Source organism: Perna viridis, chromosome 9 (assembly GCF_037379345.1).
Source record: "Perna viridis isolate PV_CMFRI_1.1 ecotype Kerala chromosome 9, ASM3737934v1, whole genome shotgun sequence".
Taxonomy (NCBI): Eukaryota; Metazoa; Mollusca; class Bivalvia; order Mytilida; family Mytilidae; genus Perna; species Perna viridis.
The window spans coordinates 33,212,275-33,236,703 of record NC_142453.1 but is presented as its reverse complement, the minus strand read 5'-3'; the positions used below and the strand labels follow the sequence as shown (position 1 = coordinate 33,236,703).

Sequence of the window (24,429 nt, the reverse complement as noted above, 5' to 3'; positions counted from 1 at the left end):
CACCATTTTGACAGAATTTTTTCTTTTTTTTCAATATCAACTTGAACTACAGTATTAGTAAGATAGGATATTTCTATCATGTGACCCACTGATAAGTTGTCATTCATCTTCCATTCACGATCAAGTTGACTTGACTTACATTATCAATCTTCTCTCGCTTGACAGTATGACAGTGACATTCCAATAATTCGATATAGGCTTAGCTTACGGATATTGCACTCATCTGTGTTCATTTTCAGGCGCAGATCCAAGGATGGAAGTGGCGGGTGTACGCCCCCTAAAAAGGGATGGGGGAAGATATTTGCATGAAAACTGCATCTTTCACAAAATCTACTCCAAACGATGTGCTTGCCTGACTTCGCTCAGCATTATTATTTACGCCCCTAGCCTGAAATCCTGGATCCGCCCCTGATTTTAGACTCGTTTATTAGGAATATTCATGGTGCAATTTATTCATTAGTACAATGTACCTACTATGCTGTTCGATACAAATATATCAGTTATTAATAAACAGTTTTATTAAACTTCCTCATCAACAGTTTTTGCGATAAGCACCGTCTTGTAAGAAAGGGGTTTATCTGGATGAAGTCTAGCGATCGACTGTTAACGTGTATCTCAATCTTTTGCAACAAAGAACTTAACGCTATCAATGCCTTGAAATCCAGCTTCGATGATATCACCTTTCTGAACTGAGTCAAAGCCGAGTGGTGTACCCGTAATAATTAAATCACCTTCTTCCAATGTCATGTCCTTAGAGATGTGCTCAATGAGAAAATCGACTGGGAAAATCATATTTCCGGTGTTTTCCGATTGTCTTTGAGTTCCATTTAAGTTCAACCACATTTGCACATTTTCTGGATCAGGAATTCGGGATTTATCGATGAAATTCCCGATCGCCGTTGAAGCATCGAAGCATTTTGACATAGTCCATGGATGTCCATTTTTGTTAGCGTCCACCCAGTGGTCTTTAGACGTCATATCTAGGGCAATACAGTATCCACCTACGTGTTTATCTACTGCTGATTTTGGGATCTTGTACCCAGTTTTACCAATCACAACTCCAAATTCTATTTCAAATAAAAACTCCTTGCAGCTTGGGGGAATCTGAAAAAGAAAGAGCAATGTGAACAAGGCCAATAACATGTCAACACAAACGCCAAAATAAAATTCAAATTCAGAATGATGTACATTCAATCGAAAATAAAAATCGAGTATATATTTCACAAGTGAGTTAAATGTCAACCAAAGCTTTTACAAGGACATAACTATCAGTTTTTAAAGATTATTTAAGGTTTTATTTCTATTTCTTGTGTATTTTCCCAACATAAAGTGCATCGGAAAAAATGAAATCTTACAAGGTCTTCATACATTTACATATATTATTCATTTAATTCATTTTTGTCAATAGTTTACCCATATTATATAAAAAACGGTAATTCCAGTGTTAAGAAATTCCTTTTCACTTACCCTAATCTCTGAATCTTCAGTAATGTATGAAGTTGTTGGCTTGAGGAAAAACAATGGTTTGTTAGGTACTGGGGCACCAAATGCCTTTGGAATGTTCCTTGAATAAAAGTAAAAGCCACAACACATTATACAATGTTTTACAGTTCTTAAATTCCTTTATCCTTTTCACGATTTCAGTATCCCTCTTAAGACGCTAATATTGTTAGCAAAGGCGCGTAGCTGCCGTTAGGCAAAAAAGCTTGCCTGCACTTAATTTTGCCAATTCTTTTTTTAAATACATCCAGGAGATACATAAATGATGCTCTAAAACGCTATCTCCGCGGAGCTTCGGGGGGGGGGGGGGGGGGGGCGGGCTTCGCCCCCCCCCCCTGGACCCCCTACCAAGGCTCCGCTGTAATTTTGCTTACACTTCAATTTGGCCTCAGCTACGCGCCTGTTAGCGACTTCTTGCACTTGTAATTTCAGTATAGTACATACTGCATCTCATGTTATTGATAGGTGCAATTAACCGTCATTTCTAGCTTCATACGAGATCAAAAATGTATCTCTTAAATACCATACATATGTCTACATGTGTTTTTTCCTTGTATGGGAATGGGAAGTTTATATTAAAAGATGAAATAATCGGTTAGCATTGAACTTTCTACAATATAGCTGAGAAACTCCTAGTCTCCGAGTCATTTTTGATTGAGAAACATTTGGGTTAACATGGTTAAGTCACCCGATTTAAGAGCATAGAGCAACTTCGCTTGAGTTCGTACCGTTTCGTACTTACTCGAAGTTTGTCGATAGACGAATTGTATAAAGTTAAAAGGTCAAAAGCTTTATCTAAAGTCGGAACATATAAAACATTACAACACAAGTAAGGGGCGGATCCGGGATTTCAGATTAGTGGGGCGCACAGTTGAAATTTCGGCGAGCGGAGCGAGGCAAAGAAAAATTTTAAGGTTAAATTGTAAATATTTTTCTAGAGTGGGTGCAATGTAGATATCCTCTGTGGTAAAATTAGCGAGAAATTTCAACCAAAAACCGCCTAAATCTACCCCTGACAACCCATGCTTTGCAAATTGTAGTGGGGGCGCACACCCGCCACGCCTTCGCCTAAATCCGCCCATGCAAGTTTTAATGTGCTTAAAAAACTGACATATATATTTTTGAAAAAGTAATACTTATTTTACTTGTAATACACAAATGTATGACGTCAAAAGATGAAAAAAATGTATAATATCTGTCATTATCCTTGCATAGGTCTTCTCTAAATCGATTTACTGTAATAACCCATTTCTACGAAAATAAAAATATGAGTATAGTACGTATTAATTGAAAGACGGAAGCCCATGAATTCTGGGAAACTGCTCTATTTCTTGCAAAATAGGCATGTCGTGGATTCTGATTTACCAATTGCATCAAACATATACATATTTGAGTGACATGTAAATCCCCAAAATTACCCTGTATCAAACAAAGGTTCAAATCAACAATTAATGTTAAAACAAAACTGATTCCCCAAAATTGGCCTTCTTTAGAACAAAAGGTTACAAGGTAAAAGAAGCAATTACGCAGATCTATCAAATAAAAGAGCTGAAAGGTCTTCAGTATGCAAAATAAAATATATACTTCGTTGTTTTTCCAGAACAGAGTTACACCTAGATACAAATATATAGTTCTTGGTAGAGGTTCCTCATACTTTGAAAGAAGTAATTTCAAATCATCTTCCAAATATACAAAAGAAAATGCTTACAAAATGCTGGAATTTTTAATCGACAACATATTTGTCCAGTGTGGTGGACGCATTTTTCAACAAATGGTCGGCATTCCAATGTGAACAAATTGTGCTCCTTTACTTGCTGACCTATTCCTTCACTCTTATGAGACTGACTTTACAGCTGATCTGATCCGAAAGAAAGAATATCATTTGGCTAGATTCTTTAATCCCCGTTTCCGCTACATAGATGACGTATTGTCTTTAAACAATCCTTATTTCGGGAATTTAATGCATCGCATCAATCCCAAAGAATTTGAGATAAAGGATACTACGGGCACTGTGAAGTCAGCCTCATATCTTGACCTACACTTAGAAATCAATGATAAAGGAAAACTATTGACCAAACTTTACGACAAATGTGATGACTTTTCGTTCAGAATTGTCAACTTTCCTTTCATCTGTGGCAACATCCCTTCAGCACCTGCTTATGGAGTGTTTATATCACAACTCATACGTTATGCCAGAGCTTGCCGAAACTACGCAGACTTTCTGTATCGCACTAGAATTCTAACAAATAGGCTTCTGGAACAGAGTTATGTTGCTACAAGATTGAAGTCATTACTACAGAAATTTTATGGTCGTCATCATCAACTCGTTGATCGTTAAGGTGTATCCATCAGCACCATGAAAACTGGTTTATTCGACGGGTCATAGTTTTCCTTTCCTCGTTTGTCTACCCCGGACTTAGCTTTTTATGAGCAACTCGGCGGGTGTTTCTATAAAAGCAGAGGACGCTTACCCTTTTAGTTACTTTATGTTCTTTGTTGTGTATGTCTGTTTTCCATGCCTGGTCTTTGTCCCTGGATTACATTTTTTTTTATTACCGCCATAACCTTGGTTCCCTTGATTACTCTTGCCATTAAAAAAGACAGTTATAAATTATCAATACCCCATGAAGGAAGAAAATTTAATTGCTGCAACATAGGGAATTTTGAACATGAGACACACTTCATGTTTTATTGTTCGAAATTAAAGAATCAAGATCTCTATCTATTTCGACAACATTTATATGTAACTTTCATAATAAAAATGATTCAACTAAAACCCAAATTTGTTATCAGCAAGTCAGTTGAAATTTTGAAGATGGTCACCTCCTACATAAATAGCCCCGCGCGGGTCCGGATGTAGAAAGAATAGGCTCGCAACTAGCAGCGCTAAGCTTGCCGTAAAAGGCGGCTCAATGCCAATGTAGATTTTATGATTACTTACAAGTTCATTGTAGCACACGCGCGCGCACACACACATGCACATATATGCAACTGTCTCATATAACAATTACAGTAATTGTGTTTTTGCTAAAAAAAATTTAATCTAAAGACGAAATCGGACATTTAAAAATTGCATTACTCTTTAAATTAAAAAGAAAGTTCTGTTTATTTTTTTTTTTTTTTGGACCAACCGAATGTGGTAAACATCCAAAATCCAAATACATGTAAGAAAAAATTACGCTTCTCCATGGCTTCCGTGGAATGAAACTCCCTAGCTTTTTTAATAATGTGGAATTATCAAGTTACAGCCTGAAACCCAGGGGCGGATTCAGGCGGGATCGTGGCGGGCGTGCACCCCCTAAAATTTGCAAAGCATGGGTTGTTTGGGGTAGATATATGCGGTTTTAGGTTGAAAGTTTAATTTCTCGCTATTTTTATCACAAAAGATTGCACCCACTCTAGAAGAATATTTCAAAATTTTAACTTAAACAATTTTTCGTCTCCCTCCGCTCGGCGAAAATTTAACAGTGCGCCTCCCCTAATCTAAAATCCTGCATCCGTCCCTGAAATCCACGCCTTTCTGGGGGTGCCTTCAAATCTTCTAAGTTTAAAAAGGATGTGGGAGGTGACAGAATAATTTATTGACCAATAAAAATATACCATGCAGATCCACTTATAGCCCGAATTTCCACTGACCCAGCAACCCTCCTCTTTTCTATTTGGATATTGATATGTCGGATTGGGATCAGAACGATGTGCCATACAAAAAGTTGGAGATTTAGCGGTACCGCGGAGTATCACCCTTCAACCGCTTGTAACGACTTTCAAGTTGAAATTGTGCATGTCACATCTACCTAGTTCGATTCCGGAATCATTTTCCTGTATGCTGATACCAAAATACCAAAATATTTATAGAATGCATGCAGAATACAGAGTACAAGTGCTGGTCTTCTGGTCTCAGTATCGTATTAATTTTCCCATAGACTTCTATAGTGAAGTGCATATTTTTAGGAATTTTTTAAAAATATGTAAATTGATTCAATAAAACTTTCACTTATGTAGCATTTCTAAAGACATGTGAAAAAATAATTTCCCGCAAAGAAAATAGGGTGAGTCCACGAAGATCGGACAGAAAAGTAGTCTCGAACTATAAATAGCCATTTTCCCTACTTTCACTTTCGTTTTACACTCACCAAACCAACCTCTTCAGTGGAACATTTTTATGATATCATGTTAGATTTTCTTTTAAAAAAGTTCTTCATCTTACAGTGTGATGTTTGCTCTATTTTATAAGTCATTGTTCATATCTTTTGACAAAATATTAGTTTGTAGAGAGGCAAAAAGAAAATGCACTATATTTTTATAGCATCCATGTTTTGACGTACACCTGCTCAGGGATATGCAATACGATACTGGTACCTATTACTAATAAACATTTCAATATAATCATAAAAGTTGTTGTTTTTCTGCTAGAGTATTCATTTTCATACTGAAAATTCAGAATATCATTGCCCTGCTATAAACATGAGTTTTCTATTAAAATTTGTATATAGGTACCCTATTCCAGGCATGAGACTAATATCTCAATGTTAGCCAGAAAATATTACTTTTGATAAAAAGCTGCTGCATTAGTCAAACTAAGCAAATTTGTGGTTTATTCTGACATGGTAGATACATGAGCTGTACTATGAGTTCCAAATCATTATTTAATCCCCCCTTGTGAGTTCCATATATGGAAATATTAATATCCAAACCCCCTTTTTTGTCTTTAACTCAAGGGAGCCTCTTGTTTAAAGTAAAGTATAATGACCGGTACAACCAACTGTTTTAAACTATAGATATGGTCATTTCAATTATAATAAATCCAAAAAAAATTATACCAATATCATAGTTTTAAAAAAATATAGCTTTTCATATGCAGAAAATACAGATTTCAGCCATTTTGGTACCCCAGGCAGATACAAATGGACCTCAATATGACAGGAAAAGGACTTTTTCTTTAAAACAGATAGCTATGATGCAAGAAAAATAGTTTATTGGTATAAATATTATAATAAAAACTGTCTGCTTTAGATACTTATTGAAAAAAATCAGTTCTTATATGAAAAAACACCTTTATTTTTCTTGCCGCATTAGAATCTGTCAATTTGAACCACTAAAAAAAGTCCACTAAAAAATTGGCTGTTGACTTTTGTGATATTTCTGTGTTTAAATCAACCACACAGTTATATGGCAACTCATTTGAGCTATTTATTTGAAAGAAAAACAAAAAATAAAAAAAAAAAATATTTATTTTTTCATATATAAGAGGCAATGTATGGAAAATGACTATTTTCAAGTCCTAACCACATACTTAAAATGTGTTGTAACTTGAAAACTATCCTTTATGCAGGAGTATTACTTGCTTTAGGTTACATGAATATAGATATGCTCATCATAAACAGTCAAGATAATAATTTTATTGAACTGATATTTTACAAATTCATGAAAACAAAATGCATTTCCAAATTTGGTAAAGATTAACCATAAATGCAAAAAACCAGAGCTATCATAAAAAATCAGGTTCAAAAGTTGGCTAATTCATCTTAAAAGTGTTACCTGCATTGGGGTACTACTTTTTCTGCTGGTAAAGACCACTTGCTGAATATCCAACTTTACTTGAAAAACTGGCTTACTAGGTCTCAGTATCGTATTAATTTTCCCATAGACTTCTATAGTGAAGTGCATATTTTTAGGAATTTTTTAAAAATATGTAAATTGATTCAATAAAACTTTCACTTATGTAGCATTTCTAAAGACATGTGAAAAAATAATTTCCCGCAAAGAAAATAGGGTGAGTCCACGAAGATCGGACAGAAAAGTAGTCTCGAACTATAAATAGCCATTTTCCCTACTTTCACTTTCGTTTTGCACTCACCAAACCAACCTCTTCAGTGGAACATTTTTATGATATCATGTTAGATTTTCTTTTAAAAAAGTTCTTCACCTTACAGTGTGATGTTTGCTCTATTTTATAAGTCATTGTTCATATCTTTTGACAAAATATTAGTTTGTAGAGAGGTAAAAAGAAAATGCACTATATTTTTATAGCATCCATGTTTTGATGTACACCTGCTCAGGGATATGCAATACGATACTGGTACCTATTCTGAGGTTTGGGGTCACGCCCAGAAGGCCCCTGAATTATATTCTTTTAACTTCCGCTAGAATCTTGTTACCTTGCACTGATAACTCTTACACAAATTGATCAAAGAATGACAACGCAACGTTGTCTACATTTAAAGCTATTTATAGAATCGTCTATTGTACTGATACACTTACTTGTAGTTCATACCTATGCCGATTATTTTCTTGCCAAATTTATGGAACTGCTGCAGTCTAGAAGCCATGTTGATGACATCTGTTCTAAGGAAAGAACGACAACTCAAAAAATAAATAAATAAAACAAACAAAAACAAACAAAGCCACGTGGTCTAATTTGAAACCTTTTTTATCCGTACCATTCCATTTTAAGAAGCCTTTAAAATTGTAAATCCTGAACAAAAGCACAAACCATATTTTTCTCGTTTTTTTTTTTTGTTTTTTTTTTTTTTTGGGGGGGGGGGGTATGTGTTCAGCAGGAGCCGGAGTTAAAACTTTTTCTTTGAAAAACAGTAATTGGGGAAGGGGGGTATTTCGCCGTCTGTAGGAAAAACCAAGCCCCCTCAGTATAAAAATGGTCGGTGGCCTAAGGGTAAGATTACAATTTGACAAGGGCTTGCTTAATGCAAGTGGTAAAAAATGAAAACGGCCATGGGCAGATTGATACTATATTTTATCAATTAACCAATACCAATCAATATTTTATCGAAAGAGGAAGTAAATCTTATTATTTCATAAAAGTTATTGTTTTATAAAAATATCAATCTGTTATTACATAGTTTTATATTAGTTAATATATTTTCTATTTTCTCATTGATCAGTGTTTTCTAATAATTATTATCTTCACATTCCAAAAGAAAATGCTTTTCATGTTCAAAGCATAAGGTACAATACCTTTTTGTTTTAGGGATGTTTAAATATTTCACTCATCAGAGGATGGGCACTAACTAACTTTACATGTAGCAGCACTTTCGTGTCTGTTTGTTTCAAAATATTAACATAAGGGGGTCTTTGACCCATTGTGTAAACAACCTGATAAAAATATAGCATTTGTGACTCAAATATTTTAGCATTTTGCAAACAATGGTCATTAATTCTTTGTTTAATGACACCCAGGATGGTATGTTTAGAAGAGGAAGTAGTTTCGATTTGCTGGTATTATAACAATGTTTCCTGGGGTAAAGCGGATGACCGTAACAGTCGTTACTGTCATCACAAAATGGAGGATGGAAACTCGGTTGAATAAAGTTGTCTTTTCAAGTTATTCCAACAAAAAAAATATGACTAATAGTTAGACTTTCACAAAATGCTTGATATTTGAAGCGGGAAGCATATGGGTGAATTGTATGATTAATGAGAAATTAGAAGGTAAAAATATCGGCGGAATAATTGTAACGAAGAATCTTTTTTTTTTTCTAAGGGTGGCCGTAACATACGACAAGAGATGTCTGTAACATAGAAACAAAAATATTTCGTGATGAGAGTTGGTACTTTACCAAAACGATAACCGTTAAATTACAAAGATTTCACTGCATAATATTAAAATTGATATATTTAATAAATTAATTCCGAAGGCTTCTCCTGCAAGCGGTGTTTTGTACAAAATACTGAAAAATTATGTCAAGCCAAAGTGGACAAAAAAACCCTATTTTATTTATTTTTTTTTCATTAAAAATGATCGAATATTAAAATTCAGCAAGATTCTAATATTAGCAAAAGGATTAATATAAGAAATTTCTGATATTAACAATTTAATCTCGTAAATTAACAGTTCATTTTCTAATATTAAAATATTTTTTTGATATTAAAAAATATGGCCTTTTGTCCACTTCAGCTTGCCATAGAAAATGACACCTTAAAATATTTAGTATGTGTTGAATCAATGAATGAAGACTTTCCTGATGTTTCCCTGGAGCAAATTTCCAAAAGGTAACAGCCGAATAGCAAAGCACCTCCGTGGTAAGTAATGCAGAAACATCGTGATGATGTACATGTATGGCCGCCGCGTGCGGTAGGCAATATTGCTGGCTTGCAAACAACAGGGAGTGTATGTGTGGCATACAATTTCCAATTTCGAATTCAACAGATTCATCTTGTAAATATGTATTGGTTCAAGCTAGCGTAGTTGTATGTAGTAGTGTCAGAATGGATGTTACAATATATACTAAAAAATTGAAATTGCTGACTTTCTACCATTTTTTTCTGACTGATTTTATATATTGCAAACTTACATTTACTTTGATAACAATAGCATCTTATGTTCAGCAAAAAAAAATATATGTTAAAGGTTACATTATCGACCCTATTTTTCCCTACCCTAGCACATTTATTATGGTATTTTTGATAAAACGCCGCTAAACTATCATTTCTGTGACTATTAAAGTAAAAAAAGCCCTCCCGTAATTGTCAATATAAAATAATTTAAAAAAAAATAAATGATTTCACCAACCTATCATATGAATTTTCATTCTGTGAAACCTAAAACAGACTTATGTTTTTTTCTTGGCCTTAAAACAGAATCATATCTATGACAATGATCGAGAAAGGGACAGTTAAGGCTTCCACGAGTCGTGTACCATTCACTTGACTAAGCTCCAAACTACATCAGATATATTTGTTCAGTTCAATTCAGTTTAAGCATATATAATAATTATTGTTATATACCTTCTCTATTACAGAACATGAATTATTACCAAATTATAATATACATTAATATCTTCAGTTTTATTTTATATAGACCTATTGTCTACACTAACAGTATTTTATTCTATTAGCTACATTGTGTATGTATATATCGTCTCTGTTTCCTGCTTTTACAGTGGCAGATTCAGCGGAGGATGCAGGGGGTCGGCACCTCTTCATTTTATTGAAAAAATTGTCATTTTCATGTGTAAAATCGACAAAAAAGGCAAAGTATGTCCTAGCATCCCCTTTTTCTGAGGAACCTCAGCTGGCACCCCTTCTTTTTAAAGTGCCGGGATCCGCCCCCGTTTTAAGTTATAGTTATGTATTTGATTTTTGTATCTTTGAATTGTCTTTCCATGTTGCTTCGGTATATTGTTTGCCAATATTTTGTATCAAATAAATCCGTTAAAACATCTGTTTATTTATGTTTCTTGAGTATATAGAGGCAACTCTTTCACTGTACCTGTGAATAATGATGTTTTGGGGCCAGCTGCAGCCTGCCCTGTGGTGTGAGGGTTTCTTTGCCGTTCATTGAAGGCCAATGGGTGGCTTTGGGCTGACATTTTCATCCCGGTGGGATTGTTGTCTTTTTGACATATATTCACCGTACCTATTCTCGTTATGTTTTTATAAATGAAAGACAAAGTCCATCTAGTATCTTTTTAAACTTTTTTAAACCCATATATAAGTTTTATTTGAGCTACTGTAAATATCTTGTTAATCGGTTAATATATGTTTTGCCATTATAATGAAACACCATAATTATGGATTTTGTCAGTTATAGTTACATGTAATAGGGTCAGCATTTGATTTCTATGGTGGTGGGATGGTGATTAAATTTTCTTCCTGCCTTTTTGCGTTGAAGAAATAGAGGTACTGCTTTTTTGGTTCACCTGACCGAAAGACCATGTGCACTATAATTGCCATCACCATGTGCCTGTCGTCCGTTACAATGTAGGGGATTTTTGATCGGGCAAAAAACGTGACCACCGTTACTTAAGTTAGACAATAGGAGTAAAATTTCAGAATTTTAGGAATAACACAAAAGCAGTGGGGTTTAGATAAAATCTGATAGAAATTTAAATTGTTTTATGTTGCCGTACCAGCAGACAAAGCCCAAAACAACATTGCGTTTTACATCCAATGTTTATTATCAGAGGTAGACGTAGAAAATAATAGCAGTGATAAGACCTATACTGCTACCACACTCTCCAAAGAAGAAATTGTGGAAAACCATAAATCTGTGCTATCCTCTTTTGGTCTCTCCACCAAGGACGATGATTGTAATTTACCGTCTATGTACTGGATTCTTAAACTCCACAAGAATCCATACAAACAACGTTACATAGCTGGATCTGCGAAATATACCACCAAACCTCTTTCAAAACGTTTAACTTCTATACTCATAGATGTCAAAGAGGGCTTGCAATCCTACCACAACACTTGTTACTCCCGTAGTTGTATTAATTCAATGTGGATCCTGAAAAACTCGAAAGATCTTTAAGAGACAATCAGTTCAAGACTATTATCTGAATATAATAGCATTAAAACCTATGATTTTCAACACTGTATACTTCTATTCCACATACTCAGTTAAAATCCCGACTTAAATACATTATACTTCGTTGTTTTTCCAAAAAAGATGGTACACCTAGATACAAATAAATAGTTCTTGGTAGAGATTCCTCATACTTTGTAAGAAATAATTCCAAATCATCTTCCAAATATACAGAAGAAGATGTTTACAAAATGCTGGAATTTTTAATCGACAACATATTTGTCCAGTGTGGTGGACTAGTTTTTCAAAAACGGTCGACATTCCAATGGGAACAAATTGTGCTCCTCTACTTGCTGACCTATTCTTTCATTCTTATGAGGCTGACTTTATAGTTAATCTGATCCGAAAGAAAGAATATCGTTCAGCTAGATCCTTTAATCTCAGTTTCCGCTATATAGATGACGTATTATCTTTAAACAATCCTAGTTTTGGGGATTTGATACATCGCATCTACCCCAAAGAACTTGAGATAAAGGATACTACAGACACTGTGAAGTCAGCCTCTTATCTTGACCTACACTTAGAGATCGATTGTAAAGGAAAACTATTGACTAAACTTTACGACAAACGTGATGAATTTTCATTCAAAATTGTCAACTTTCCTTTCATTTGTGTTAACATCCCTTCAGCTCCTGCGGATGGAGTTTTCATATCACAACTCATAAGTTTTGCCAGACCTTGCCGAGACTACGCAGACTTTTTGTATCGCGCTAGAATTCTAACAAATAGGCTTCTGGAGCAGCGTTATGTTGCTAAAAGATTGAAGTCGTCACTACAAAATTTTTATGGTCGTCACCATGAATTCGTGGATCATTATGGTGTATCCATCTGCGCCATGAAAACTGATTTGTTCAATGTGTCATAGTTTTTCTTTCCTCTTTCGTCTACCCCGGACTTGACTTTTTATGAGCAACTCGGCGGGTGTTTCTAGAAAAGCAGAGGACGCTTACCCTACCGGTGCACCTGGTCCATGCTCCCAGTTTTTAGTGGAGCCCGAGTTGCTCATTTGCTTTTGTTACTTTGTATGTATGATTTTATTTACTTTATGTTCTTTGTTGTGTATGTCTGTTTCCATGTCTGGTCTTTGTCCCTGGATCACATTTTTTATTACCGCTATAACCTTTGTCCCCTCGATTACTCTTTCAGCATGATGAGATTACCCATGCCGAAATTTTCAGAAAGTCTCGTTCACTAATGAATGAGTTATGGGTCCTGAAGTGGATTATTTACCGAATTTTGCATTTCGAACTTTGAAAATCTTCTCTGAAACAAATGGATTGATTAAAACATTTTTCATAAATGTTATGTTGAGCATCTTTAACAGTCTATGCGTGGGGATTTTTGATCTTGCAAAAACTTCCGTTCCTAAAATTGACCATGAGGATCAAATTGCAGAATTATGCAAATAACTCAAAGACAGTTGGGTGTAGCGAAATGAGTGAAGTTGTTCAGCATGGTGAGTCGGACCCATGCCAACATTTTCAGAAAGATCCGTCGACAGATGAATGAGTAATGTGTCCTGAAAAGGATTTTTGCCGAATTTTACATTTCCAACTTTGGAAATCTTGTCTCTGAGACTACTAGTAGGATGGACTGTAACCAAACATGGCATGATTGTTATCCTTAACAATCTGTGTGAAGAGATTTTTTATCTGTCGAAAAACATGGTCACTATTACTAAACACTGATGATCTGTGAAAATACTTGAAAACCAATGGGTTCAGCCAAGTATTCATGGGGTAAAATTGATAAGCACGATGAGACGGACCGAATTTTTTAAGAAGATCTGTTGATTGATGGTGGAGTTATTGCTCTTGAATAGTCCAAAAAATTATACGAGAGATTTATTTTGTAAATTGAAAACCTGATGGATAACTGTGTAAGGTCAGAAGTCCATCTTTATAAAGCTTAAAAGACTGTTTGAGACCAGGTGAGCGATTCAGGCTTTATATTTTTTTCTTACGGGCCGTCCTGCCTTTTTATTTCTTGAAAATTGCAATCCTGCCTTTTTAATTCAATTTGATTCAAGTTCCTCCCATAAAAATCAAATGGTAGTTTTCTTTTAGAGATAGGGTTGTCTTACATCTTCTCGTTATGCAGAGGGGTACGCTCATCTCTTACTCGTTACTTGTCCTACACCACTAAATTGAATTTAATGAAAGTTTTACAGAACTTTGGTGGAGTTGAATTTCCTTGGTTTCCTTGTACTCATGATGTTTCGCCTGCATTTCCCACGGCTGTGTGTCCACGGATTTTAATTTTAATTTCGGATAACGCTTGGGCAATGCATGATGGTCTTCTTTGCCGCTCGTGGGTGGGACCAATAGTAGACGACTGTGGAAGGGGTAGATGATCATACCATAGTATTATTCACCGTTTAAATATTATGAAATGATGTTGTATATAAATTTGGAAGGCAACTTAACACAATTTATTGGGCCATTACTTGTATTTTACTCAATGATGGTTTTATAGCTCGTCTTCAACTTATACATACCATGCTGTATCAACCCGAGACGCCTCGCCCATATCACTCGTAGGCCACCGAGGGGTGATATAGATGTAGGTGGATGGTTAAATCATAAATTTCAGCTAAACTTCAAGTGGGCTCCGAGTAAGGATGCCGAATGTGATTTAGATCTAAGGGTGTGTATTGAGTAAACGTTATAATTTTTAAGCCATCACTTATAATGCAAAAAAATGTACAAAAGCGTATAATTTAATTCAAGGGCATGTATATGATAGTATGTATTTATTGCTAGGATTATTCATTATTAATTGATATAACACATTAAACCCGTACGCTCATGCAAAATTATTTGAATCATGTGTACAACCTGTTTTTTAAAGTTTGTAAATAGTCATCAAAACAACCCAGGATTCTGCCCAAAAAGTGTCCACATGTCCGGAATTTTCATTGGAGTCTTTAGAAAAAACTCTTATTGGGTCCCAAAAAATGCAATTTGTGAAAATTTGGATAGATGAAAAGTACAAAAATTTTGAACAAAAAACGTTGAAATGCATTTACGACATATTTTGCCTAAATATAATACTTTGAGTCGGGATTCCCATAGAACATCAGCAACCATCACATTTCTATATGCACTAGATGGTTGGTAAGGTGCTTTTAGGTGAAAGAGTAATCAAGATTTTAGCGGAAATCAAACGAATGTAATCCAAGAACAAAGACCAGACAAGGAAAACAGACATACACAACAAAGAACATAAAATACCCAAAATAATACATACAAAGTAACGAAAGTAAATGAGCAAATCGGACTCCACTAAAAACTTGGAGCATAGACCAAGTGCACCGGTAGGGTAAACGTCCCCTGTTTTTTCTAGAAACATCCGCCGAGTTGCTCTTCAAAAATGAAGTCCAGGAAGACAAAAGAGCAAAGGAAAACTATGACCCGTCGAAGAAATCAGTTTGCATGGATACACCATAACGACAATGACAACGACTATAAAACTTCTGTAGTGACGACTTCAATCTTGTAGCAACATAACCCTGTTTCAGAAGTATAATTGTCAGAAGTCTTGCGCGATACAAAAAGGCTGCCTAGTTACGACAAGCTCAGGCAGAACGTATGAGTTGTGATATGAAAACTCCATCCGCAGGTGCTGAAGGGATGTTACCACAAATGAAAGGAAGGTTGACAATTTTGAATGAAAATTCATCGCGTTTGTCGTATAGTTTGGTCAATAGTTTTCCTTTACGATCGATTTCTAAGTGTAGGTCAAGATAAGAGGCTGACTTCACAGTGTCTGTAGTATCCTTTATCTCAAGTTCTTTGGAGTAGATGCGATGCATCAAATCCCCAGAACTAGGTTTGTTTAAAGATAATACGTCATCTATATAGCGGAAACTGAGGTTAAAGGATATAGCTAAATGATGTTCCTTTTTTTGGGTCAAGTCAGCTTTAAAGTCAGCCTCATAAGAGTAAAGAAATATGTCAGCCAGTTGAAGAGCACAATTTGTTCCCATTGGAATGTTGACCGTTTGTTGAAAAACGAGTCCACCACACTGGACAAATATGTTGTCGATTAAAACTTCCAGCATTTTGAAAACATCTTCTTTGGTATATTTAGAAGATGATTTTGAATTATACAAAGTATGAGGAATCTCTACCAAGATGTACATATTTGTATCTAGATACACCGTCTTTTGCATAATGTTTTTGAGTCAAGGTTTTTTAATTAAGTATGGGGAATAGAAGTATACAGAGTTGAAAAACATAGATTTAATGCTGTTGTACTCTGATAATAATTTCCAGAAGATCTTTCAATTTTTTCAGGATCCACATTGAATTAATATACCACTACAGGAGTAACAAGTGTCGTGGTAGGACTGGAGACCCTCTTTGACAGCTGTGAGTATAGAAGTTAAAAGTTTTGAAAGAGATTTGGTGGTACACTTTGCAGATCCAACTATGTAGCGTTGTTTGTATTGACTCTTGTGGAGTTTAGGAATCCAGTACATAGACGGTAGATCACAGTCATCGTCTTTGGTAGAGAACCCAAAATAGGATAGTACAGATTTATGGTTTTTGACCATCTCTTCTTTGGAGAGTGTTGTAACATTATAGGTCTCATTACTGCTATTGTCTTCTATGTCTACTTCTGATAATAAATATTGGGTGTAAACGTTTTGCAGACAAAATTACAATGTTGTTTTTGGCTTTGTCTGCTGGTACAACATCATATTTGTCATGTACATTAAACAATGTATTTGCTACATCGGGGTCTTTAAAAACTGATGTGACATTGACACTCATTGACCTCCTTAAAACTTGTATACGTTTCAAAATTAAAAACTTCACAGGCTTCACCCACGCTGACAGAGAAATCAATGTCTTCTTTTTCTCATTTTATCCATTTCTTGCGTAGTGTGCAAATCTACACATTGTGTATAAGCTTCATTTGAAGTTTCATTGAAATCCCTTGAACAGTATGGGAGGAGATGCGCTTACAAAGTATCTGGACAGACGGACGGACAGACAGACAGACAGGGTAATTCCTATATAAAACAAAATATGTGTCCTATGGATATTATCAGTAAACTAGAGGCTCAAGAGAGCCTGAATCGCTCACCATTTGCTTATTTGAAAAAAACTTGAGGAATAAGACAGGCTAAGTTAAAATCAACTAAATTATGAAATGCAGGAAATGCTTTTCATAGTATTTTCATGATACTGACCAGAATTTTGCTAAAGGCAACAATTTTTTAAATTTTTTTCAAAAACCTGTCTTATGACCCCTAAGTTCCATTTTTAGTACAGGCAGCCATATCTATTCAGTCGTTTAGAGCACAATACACTAAAGAACTATCATGCTTATTTTCATTCAATGATCTTAAATGGTTTTAGAGAAGATGATTTTCAAAGTTGTACATGTGAAAAAAAAACAACAAAAGAAACTGTTTCAGGGGTCGTAACTCCTACATTAGTCAATGAATGGTTTTGAAAATTTCGGCATAGGTCCTTCTCATGATACTTAACAATTTTACCCATGCCAGAACTTTGGTAAAGACAACACTTTTTTAGTTATTTGCAAAAACTGCCATCTGACCCCTATGTTCTATTTTTAGTAATGTCGGCCATGTTTTTTCATGAATCAACAATTCCAACGACGAATTTGTGTGGGATACTCTACGGAACATATATGCAAACTTTCATTGAATTCAGTGTAATGGATTTTGAGAAGAAGATTTTCAAAGTTGCACATGCGAAAATACAAAAAAACTGTTTCAGGGGCCGTAACTCCTATATCAGTTGACCAATCGTTTTGAAAATTTTGGCATAGGTCCGTCTCATGATGCTAAACAATATTATCCAGACAGAAATTTGCTAAAGGCAACGGGTTTTGAGTTATTTGCAAAAAAAACTGCAATCTGACCCCTATGTTCTATTTTTAATAACATCGGCCATGTCAAAAATCCCAACGGTCATTTTGTGCAGAACACCCGAAGGAACAATCATGCCAAGTTTAATACCTGTCAGTCCAGTAGTTTCAGAGGAGAAGATTTTTTTAAAAATTTGTATACGACGTGATGGCATAAGCTCACTTAGCCTTTGGCCAGGTGAGGTAAAAAGTGGTGTCCCAACAAAAGCATTACATCACAAAAGTAGTTTTAGGAATTTAGCTTCTGTATCTGTAAAGGTAACAGTACTTCGAGTACAAGGGATGCTTCCAATTTTGAACAACTTTTTCATTCAAATCTTCAACTGAGTTTTGCTTTTATACACACAATTCTAAGAACCGTGCTGTCTCTTGCCAAATCAGAAAAGTATAAAGATTTTGCTCATGATTTAAACTTTGACCATGTAAAACTTTAATCTTCAGTCTTGACTAGATTAAAGATATACATCCGTGTTTTAACCGAACAATTTTTGATGACAGTAAGTCTATTGATGAGCGCACTGCATTTTGTCTTACGTAAGTAAAGCTTCATAAATGCATTGTTGCTAAGTGAAATCAAGGGAATTAGGATGTGAACAGTGTTCAAAAAGCACATAATCAAAGGATAAGGGCTTTACAAGGAAAATAGACACAACAAAGGACATGAAATAACAAAAATAATACGGACCTAGGTACAGATGTAAATGAGCCGGACTCCACTAAGACTTAGAGCATGGACCAGGTGCACCGGTCGGATTTTCTAGAAACACTAGCCGAGTTGCTAATAAAATGTCACGTCCGAGGTAGACGAGAGGACATGATAACTATAACCGTGAAAATATCGGTTCGCACGGTGCAGATGGATGCACCATAGCGATCTATACGAGTTCACGATGACGAAAATGACACTTTTGTATTGATTGTTTTAATCTTGTAGCAACATAACTCTGTTCCAGAAGATTAATTGTAAGAAGTCTAGCGCTGTACAAAAAGTCCGGGTAGTTTCGGAAAGCTCTGACATAACTTAAGGGTGAGTTGTTACTTGAAAACTTCATACACAGCGTCAGACGAAAATTGTTAGAAATTGAATCCGATGGCTATAATTAAACTATTCAATACGATATTATGAGATCAATTACCATAATTTTGTTTATGAATGTTATTATAAACACACCAGAATCATAACCCATGTATTTCCGTTTTGAAACTTTCCGGAAATAATGTATTTCCAAAGATAAGACCGACTAAGAATCATGCAAAAAAGAAATATACAAAAATAAAATAGTAGTAAAGAATAGTCAAGATGAAAATAAAAACCATGATTTGAATAATTAGATTATCAATTTTCAATTTTTAAATCCATTTCCAGCCAAAGTTCAAACACAAGTATTTGTCTCAACACCCTCTCTAATATGGATAAAACGAGAACAAGAAGACATTGATTCTCTGTCAGAGTGGTTAGAGGCCGTGAGGTCTTTAATTTTGAAACGAATGAAAGTTTTAAGTAGATCGATGAGTGCCAAGACTACATCGGTTTTCTAAGACCTCGATGTAGCAAAAACATTGTCTACTATACATGACAAATATGTTGCCGTACCAGCAGACAAAGCACAAAACAACATTGTTTTTGTCTGCAAAAGGTTTTACACCAATGTTTATTATCAGAGGTAGACGTAGAAAATAATGTCAGTGATAAGACCTACACTTCTACCAAACTCTCCAAAGAAGAGATTGTGGAAAACTATAAATCTGTGCTATCCTCTTTTGGTCTCTCTACCAAGGACGATGATTGTGATTTATCGTCTACGTACTGGATTCCTAAACTCAACAAGAATCCATACAAACAACGTTTCATAGCTGGATCTGCAAAATGTACCACCAAACATCTTTCAAAACTTTTAACTTCTATACTCACAACTGTCAAAGAGGGTTTACAGTCCTACCACAACACTTGTTACTCCCGTAGTGGTATTAATTCAATGTGGATCCTGAAAAATTCGAAAGATCTTTTGGGGACAATCAGTTCAAGACTATTATCTGAATATAATAGCATTAAAACCTATGATTTTTTCAACACTGTATACTTCTATTCCCCATACTCAGTTAAAATCCCAACTTAAAAACTTATACATCGTTGTTTTTCCAAAAAAGAGGATACACCTAGATACAAATATATAGTTTTTGGTAGAGATTCCTCATACTTTGTAAGAAATAATTCCAAATCATCTTCCAAATATACAGAGGAAGATGTTTACAAAATGCTGGAATTTTTAATCGACAACATATTTGTCCAGTGTGGTGGACGTGTTTTTCAACAAATGATCGGCTTTCCAATGTGAACAAATTGGGCTCCTTTACTGACTTATTCCTTCACTCTTATTAGGCTGACTTTATAGCTGATCTGATCCGAAAGAAAGAATATCGTTTGTATGTATGATTTTAGTTACTTTACGTTCTTTGTTGTGTATGCATGTTTTCCATGTCTGGTCTTTGTTCCTGGATTGTATTCTTTTGATTACCGTTATATACCTGGTCCCATTGATTACTCTCCCAAAATAGTAATAATAATAAAATCACCCGTAAGTTTTTCAAATGCATTTTATGCATAGAGAAACGTAAGAAATGTAACATTCAAAATGTTCTTTTACAACATTTCAATATCAATCAAATAATTTAAAATGAAAAACAACTCACCTAAATGTATATACAGCACTGTTTAAATAATTCATCACGAAAACATGAAACAATCCACAAATTACAATAATTAATTGATAAAACGGCATAGTCCATTGTTAGTTGAGTTTTTTTGGTTTTTAAATATAGAAGTTTTCCCGCACTTGCTTATTGTTCACGAGCTTGAGCTTGGTGTACAATAATAAAGGTTTGCAGTGTATGGGTAATTTTTCAAGAGACAGACTTCCGTGATTAAGATAAAAAATATATTTGCATGATTTTCAAATGGACAGATACTAAAGTAAAATGAAAATAAAATTGATTTAGAATTGATTTTCCGTTTTAGAAAACATTGTCTATTTCCGTTCTCACAGAAACTGTAACTTACATACTTGCGCGCGTACTAGATATTTGTAAATATAGCATTTGAATACTTTGTAGTGGATGTAACCGCTAAAAGGCCGATAAAAAGTGGCATGATTTATGAATCACAAAGCAAATGAAGATGTCATGTTTTAGTGTACTGTTTGCATTCGTGGGATCTGTATTTTCAGCTCAACTTTACCATGCTTGCCCAAAACATGCAGACAACAGACGATGTACTTTTAAGGGAGATACAATTGCACGTTGTAAAGGGTTACCATATATACCGCCTCTTCCAAAAACAATCACTACTTTGGATATAAAATGTAGTTTATTTTCAATTTTGACACGAGGAACGTTTCGAAATATATCTACGAATAGAATCACTAGATTGATATTAGAGAAAAATTCATTTACGATCATTTCAGAGAATGCCTTGGTTGATTTTGACGAACTTGTTGCTTTAGAGATATCACAGGAAAGGAATCTGAGTGGCACATTGGTACAGTCAATTCTAAACAATTTAAATACAACACGTATTAGGACTATAGCGTTAAAATCAAATGGATGGTCAGCACTTCCGGTCGATATGTTCACTGGTTTAAAACGTACCAACGAGCTGTCTATTTCGTTAAATTCGAACAAGTTCTTACATTTAAATACATCAATTTTGCAGAATCTTAAAGCAAAACGAATAAAACTATCATGTGCAGACTGCGGCATACAATCTATAGATGTAAGTGGGTTAAGGTCTGTGACGAAACTCGATCTTAAAGGCAACAAATTAAAGGAAATTCCCCAGTTTTGTGGAGAAAACAATGCAGGATTTGCACCAAATCTAGTCACACTGGACATTTCTGCAAATACCTTGTCACTGATTGATTCAAATTCCTTTGAATGCTTGTGGAATCTAAGGAAGCTTTTGCTCGATTCGAATCCAATAACTATATTAAAAAGAAACGCATTTTCTTACATATCGCAATTAGAAACTTTGTCATTAAGTTTTACTCCGAGATTAAAAAGTTTGCCTTCAGCAGCTTTTGCCTCAAAAACTTTGAAGATCCTTCGCTTTCGGCAATGTGGATTTCGGTTCGATCGTAGCAATTTTTATAGTCCGAAGCTAGTTTTCAAAGATTTACCAAGGTTATCTGATATCGATTTGAGCAAGAACTTTCTTCCTAAGGAAGACGACAATATTTTAAAATTGTTTTCCCACTTCAATAACCTGAAAAATCTTCAATTAAGTACTACCGGATTATCGCGAATACCCGATGGATTTTTTACAAGCATGCCCAGTTTAGAATCGATTAATTTAATTGGAAACAAAATCGAAGAGTGGTCTGAAGGAACGTTTTCCGATCTGAAAAATCTTTCAACTCTTCTTTTAAATGGTAACAATATTAGGGTTATTAATTCAACGTCGTTCCCAGAGTACGTATTGAACTCAATAAAACAAATTGGGATTTCAGACAACCCATTCGCATGTACATGTGAATTAAAATGGTTTTTGGACTTGTTGCATTCGAAGAACTTTAACCGAAAACTACTAGGATGGTCATATCGTTATGTGTGTGCATCTCCAAAAGAAAGAAAATATTTACATCTAGCAAAATATTATCCATCAACTAAAGAATGTTATCCGTTGAGTGTCTTCAATATAATCCTTATATCAGTGTGTTCCGTCATTGTAACAGTGTTTTTAATCATCGTTACCACATTTCAGTGCCAAATTAACATAAGAAACATACTGTACTTCCTACGATCACGGATGCTTATAAGGAAAGGGTACATGCCGATCCCGTCAGGAAATGACTTCAAATACCACGTGTTCATAGTGTATTGTGAGGACGACAGATATTGGGTTCATAATACCCTTCTAAAAAAGCTGGAAATCGATGGAATCAGAGTTTGTGTCCATCATCGTGATTTTACAGTTGGATTGCCTATTACCGATAACATCAGCGAATGCATGGACGATTCTTGGAAGATTATTGTTGTTGTATCCAACAAATTTGCTAAAAGCGAATGGTGCCAGTGGGAATTGGATCTCGTCCACGAACGGAAGCGACGAAGCGGAAACGAGGCACTTATTATCATAATGTATAAGGAAGTTGATTCTAGTCACATGACAAGGAGTCTGCGTACATTGTTAGTAACGACACCTTTCATTATCTACAAGAACGGCGTTGGAGAAAAACTGTTTTGGACGACAGTCATTAAGAGCATCAACAAACCATTGAATTTGCCACCTGTATCAATTTTGTGATTAAACATTTATATACAATTTTGATTCGACTTAACAAATATTCAAACTTTTAATGCACATCAAAATATTGCTATGGGTCGTCTTATAAATCGTATTGGCATGAATAATTTAAACGAAGAGTTGTTAAGATAATTTAAAACACAAAATTTCATACTTTGGGAGTACTTTAATTCGTAGATACCAATTTTTGTGGATAAGGGAAGAAATACAGGTTCGTGTATTCTTGAATTAGTGGTTTTGAGGTTTTCCGTGTACATGTCAATGGAAATCTCCTTTTCGTTTTGCCTACCCACGAAAACCACGAAAATTGGTACCAACGAACAACAGCACTTTAAAAAAAAACAAACTGCCACAAACAACAGGTTTTTTGTATTGCTTTTTTATTTTTTACTTTTTTCTTTAACCAACTAGAACTGCTTTGTTTTTGTGTTGTCCGAATGAGTCGGACACTCGTGAAATCCATAATAAAAAATGAACATTTTTTTTAAAGGCCTTTGTTTACAGTCATTTTGTGTGGGGCCGGGGTGTGGAGTAGCTTATAGGTTTATACTTAATCAGAAATATTATTACATGCGTTAAATTTGTAATCGATATCAGGAAATATTAACATGGAAGAATTTTGACCTGTAAGTAAATCACAATCACTATCATACATTTCCTTCTAATTTACAAATCTTTCAATGAGATATCAATCATATTAAGAGCAATGCTCAGAAAAGCAGTGGACGCTTACCCTACCGGTGCACCTGGTCCATGCTCCCAATTTTTAGTGGAGTCCGAGTAGCTCATTTGCTTTTGTTACTTTGTATGTATGATTTTAGTTACTTTATGTCCTTCGTTGTGTATGTCTGTTTTCCATGTCTGGTCTTTGCCCCTGGATTACATTCTTTTGATTACCGCTATAACCTAGGTTCCCTTGATTACTCTTTCAAATGTAGGGGTATACAATGGTTAAGTGATTTGTACAAAAGGAACGGCTATGAACAAATAAAAAGTAATTTAATTTACTAAGGTTATTTCACGGTGAATTTATTTATATTTTGATTAGAAATGTCATAACTAATAATTCCTTTGGGCCAATTTGTACACATTAATGTTATATTAAACCGTACTCATAACACTAACAATAACTACTTGTAGTTTGTATGTATCTCTGCTTTATTTTGCGTATGGACATGAGACTTATTCATGTTTTCTACTTAATTTGTCAGTTTGTATTCATGTTATATCTCACGTGTTAAATGAATGAATTAACATATCAAAGCTATCTCGAGAAAATATTTGTCCAAATATAACCTCGAATAAGCAGATAAAGAATAGTTGTTTAACGTGGTAGTCGTAAAACGAATGGAATTAGCAGTTTTCGGGGCAGATTCTATTGACTGGGTGCATATATTTTTCA

At 34.9% G+C, this 24,429-nt stretch overlaps 2 protein-coding genes across 2 annotated transcripts; one reads left to right on the top strand and one right to left on the bottom strand.

Moving 5' to 3' along the window:
- Positions 1-423: 423 nt before the first annotated feature.
- LOC148607897 (oxaloacetate tautomerase FAHD1, mitochondrial-like) lies at positions 424-7,877 on the bottom strand. The gene is made up of 3 exons (XM_088545382.1): positions 7,762-7,877; positions 1,468-1,564; positions 424-1,104 (listed from the first exon to the last, which is right to left on the bottom strand). Exons 1-3 carry the CDS (start codon positions 7,827-7,829, stop codon positions 616-618), a joined length of 654 nt encoding a protein of 217 aa, XP_088401508.1. The 5' UTR covers positions 7,830-7,877; the 3' UTR covers positions 424-615.
- Positions 7,878-20,779: 12,902 nt separating this feature from the next.
- On the top strand, positions 20,780-23,968 carry LOC148607896 (toll-like receptor 4). Its single transcript, XM_088546674.1, has one exon. It carries the CDS (start codon positions 20,898-20,900, stop codon positions 23,025-23,027), a length of 2,130 nt encoding a protein of 709 aa, XP_088402800.1. The 5' UTR covers positions 20,780-20,897; the 3' UTR covers positions 23,028-23,968.
- The last annotated feature ends 461 nt before the right edge of the window (positions 23,969-24,429 follow it).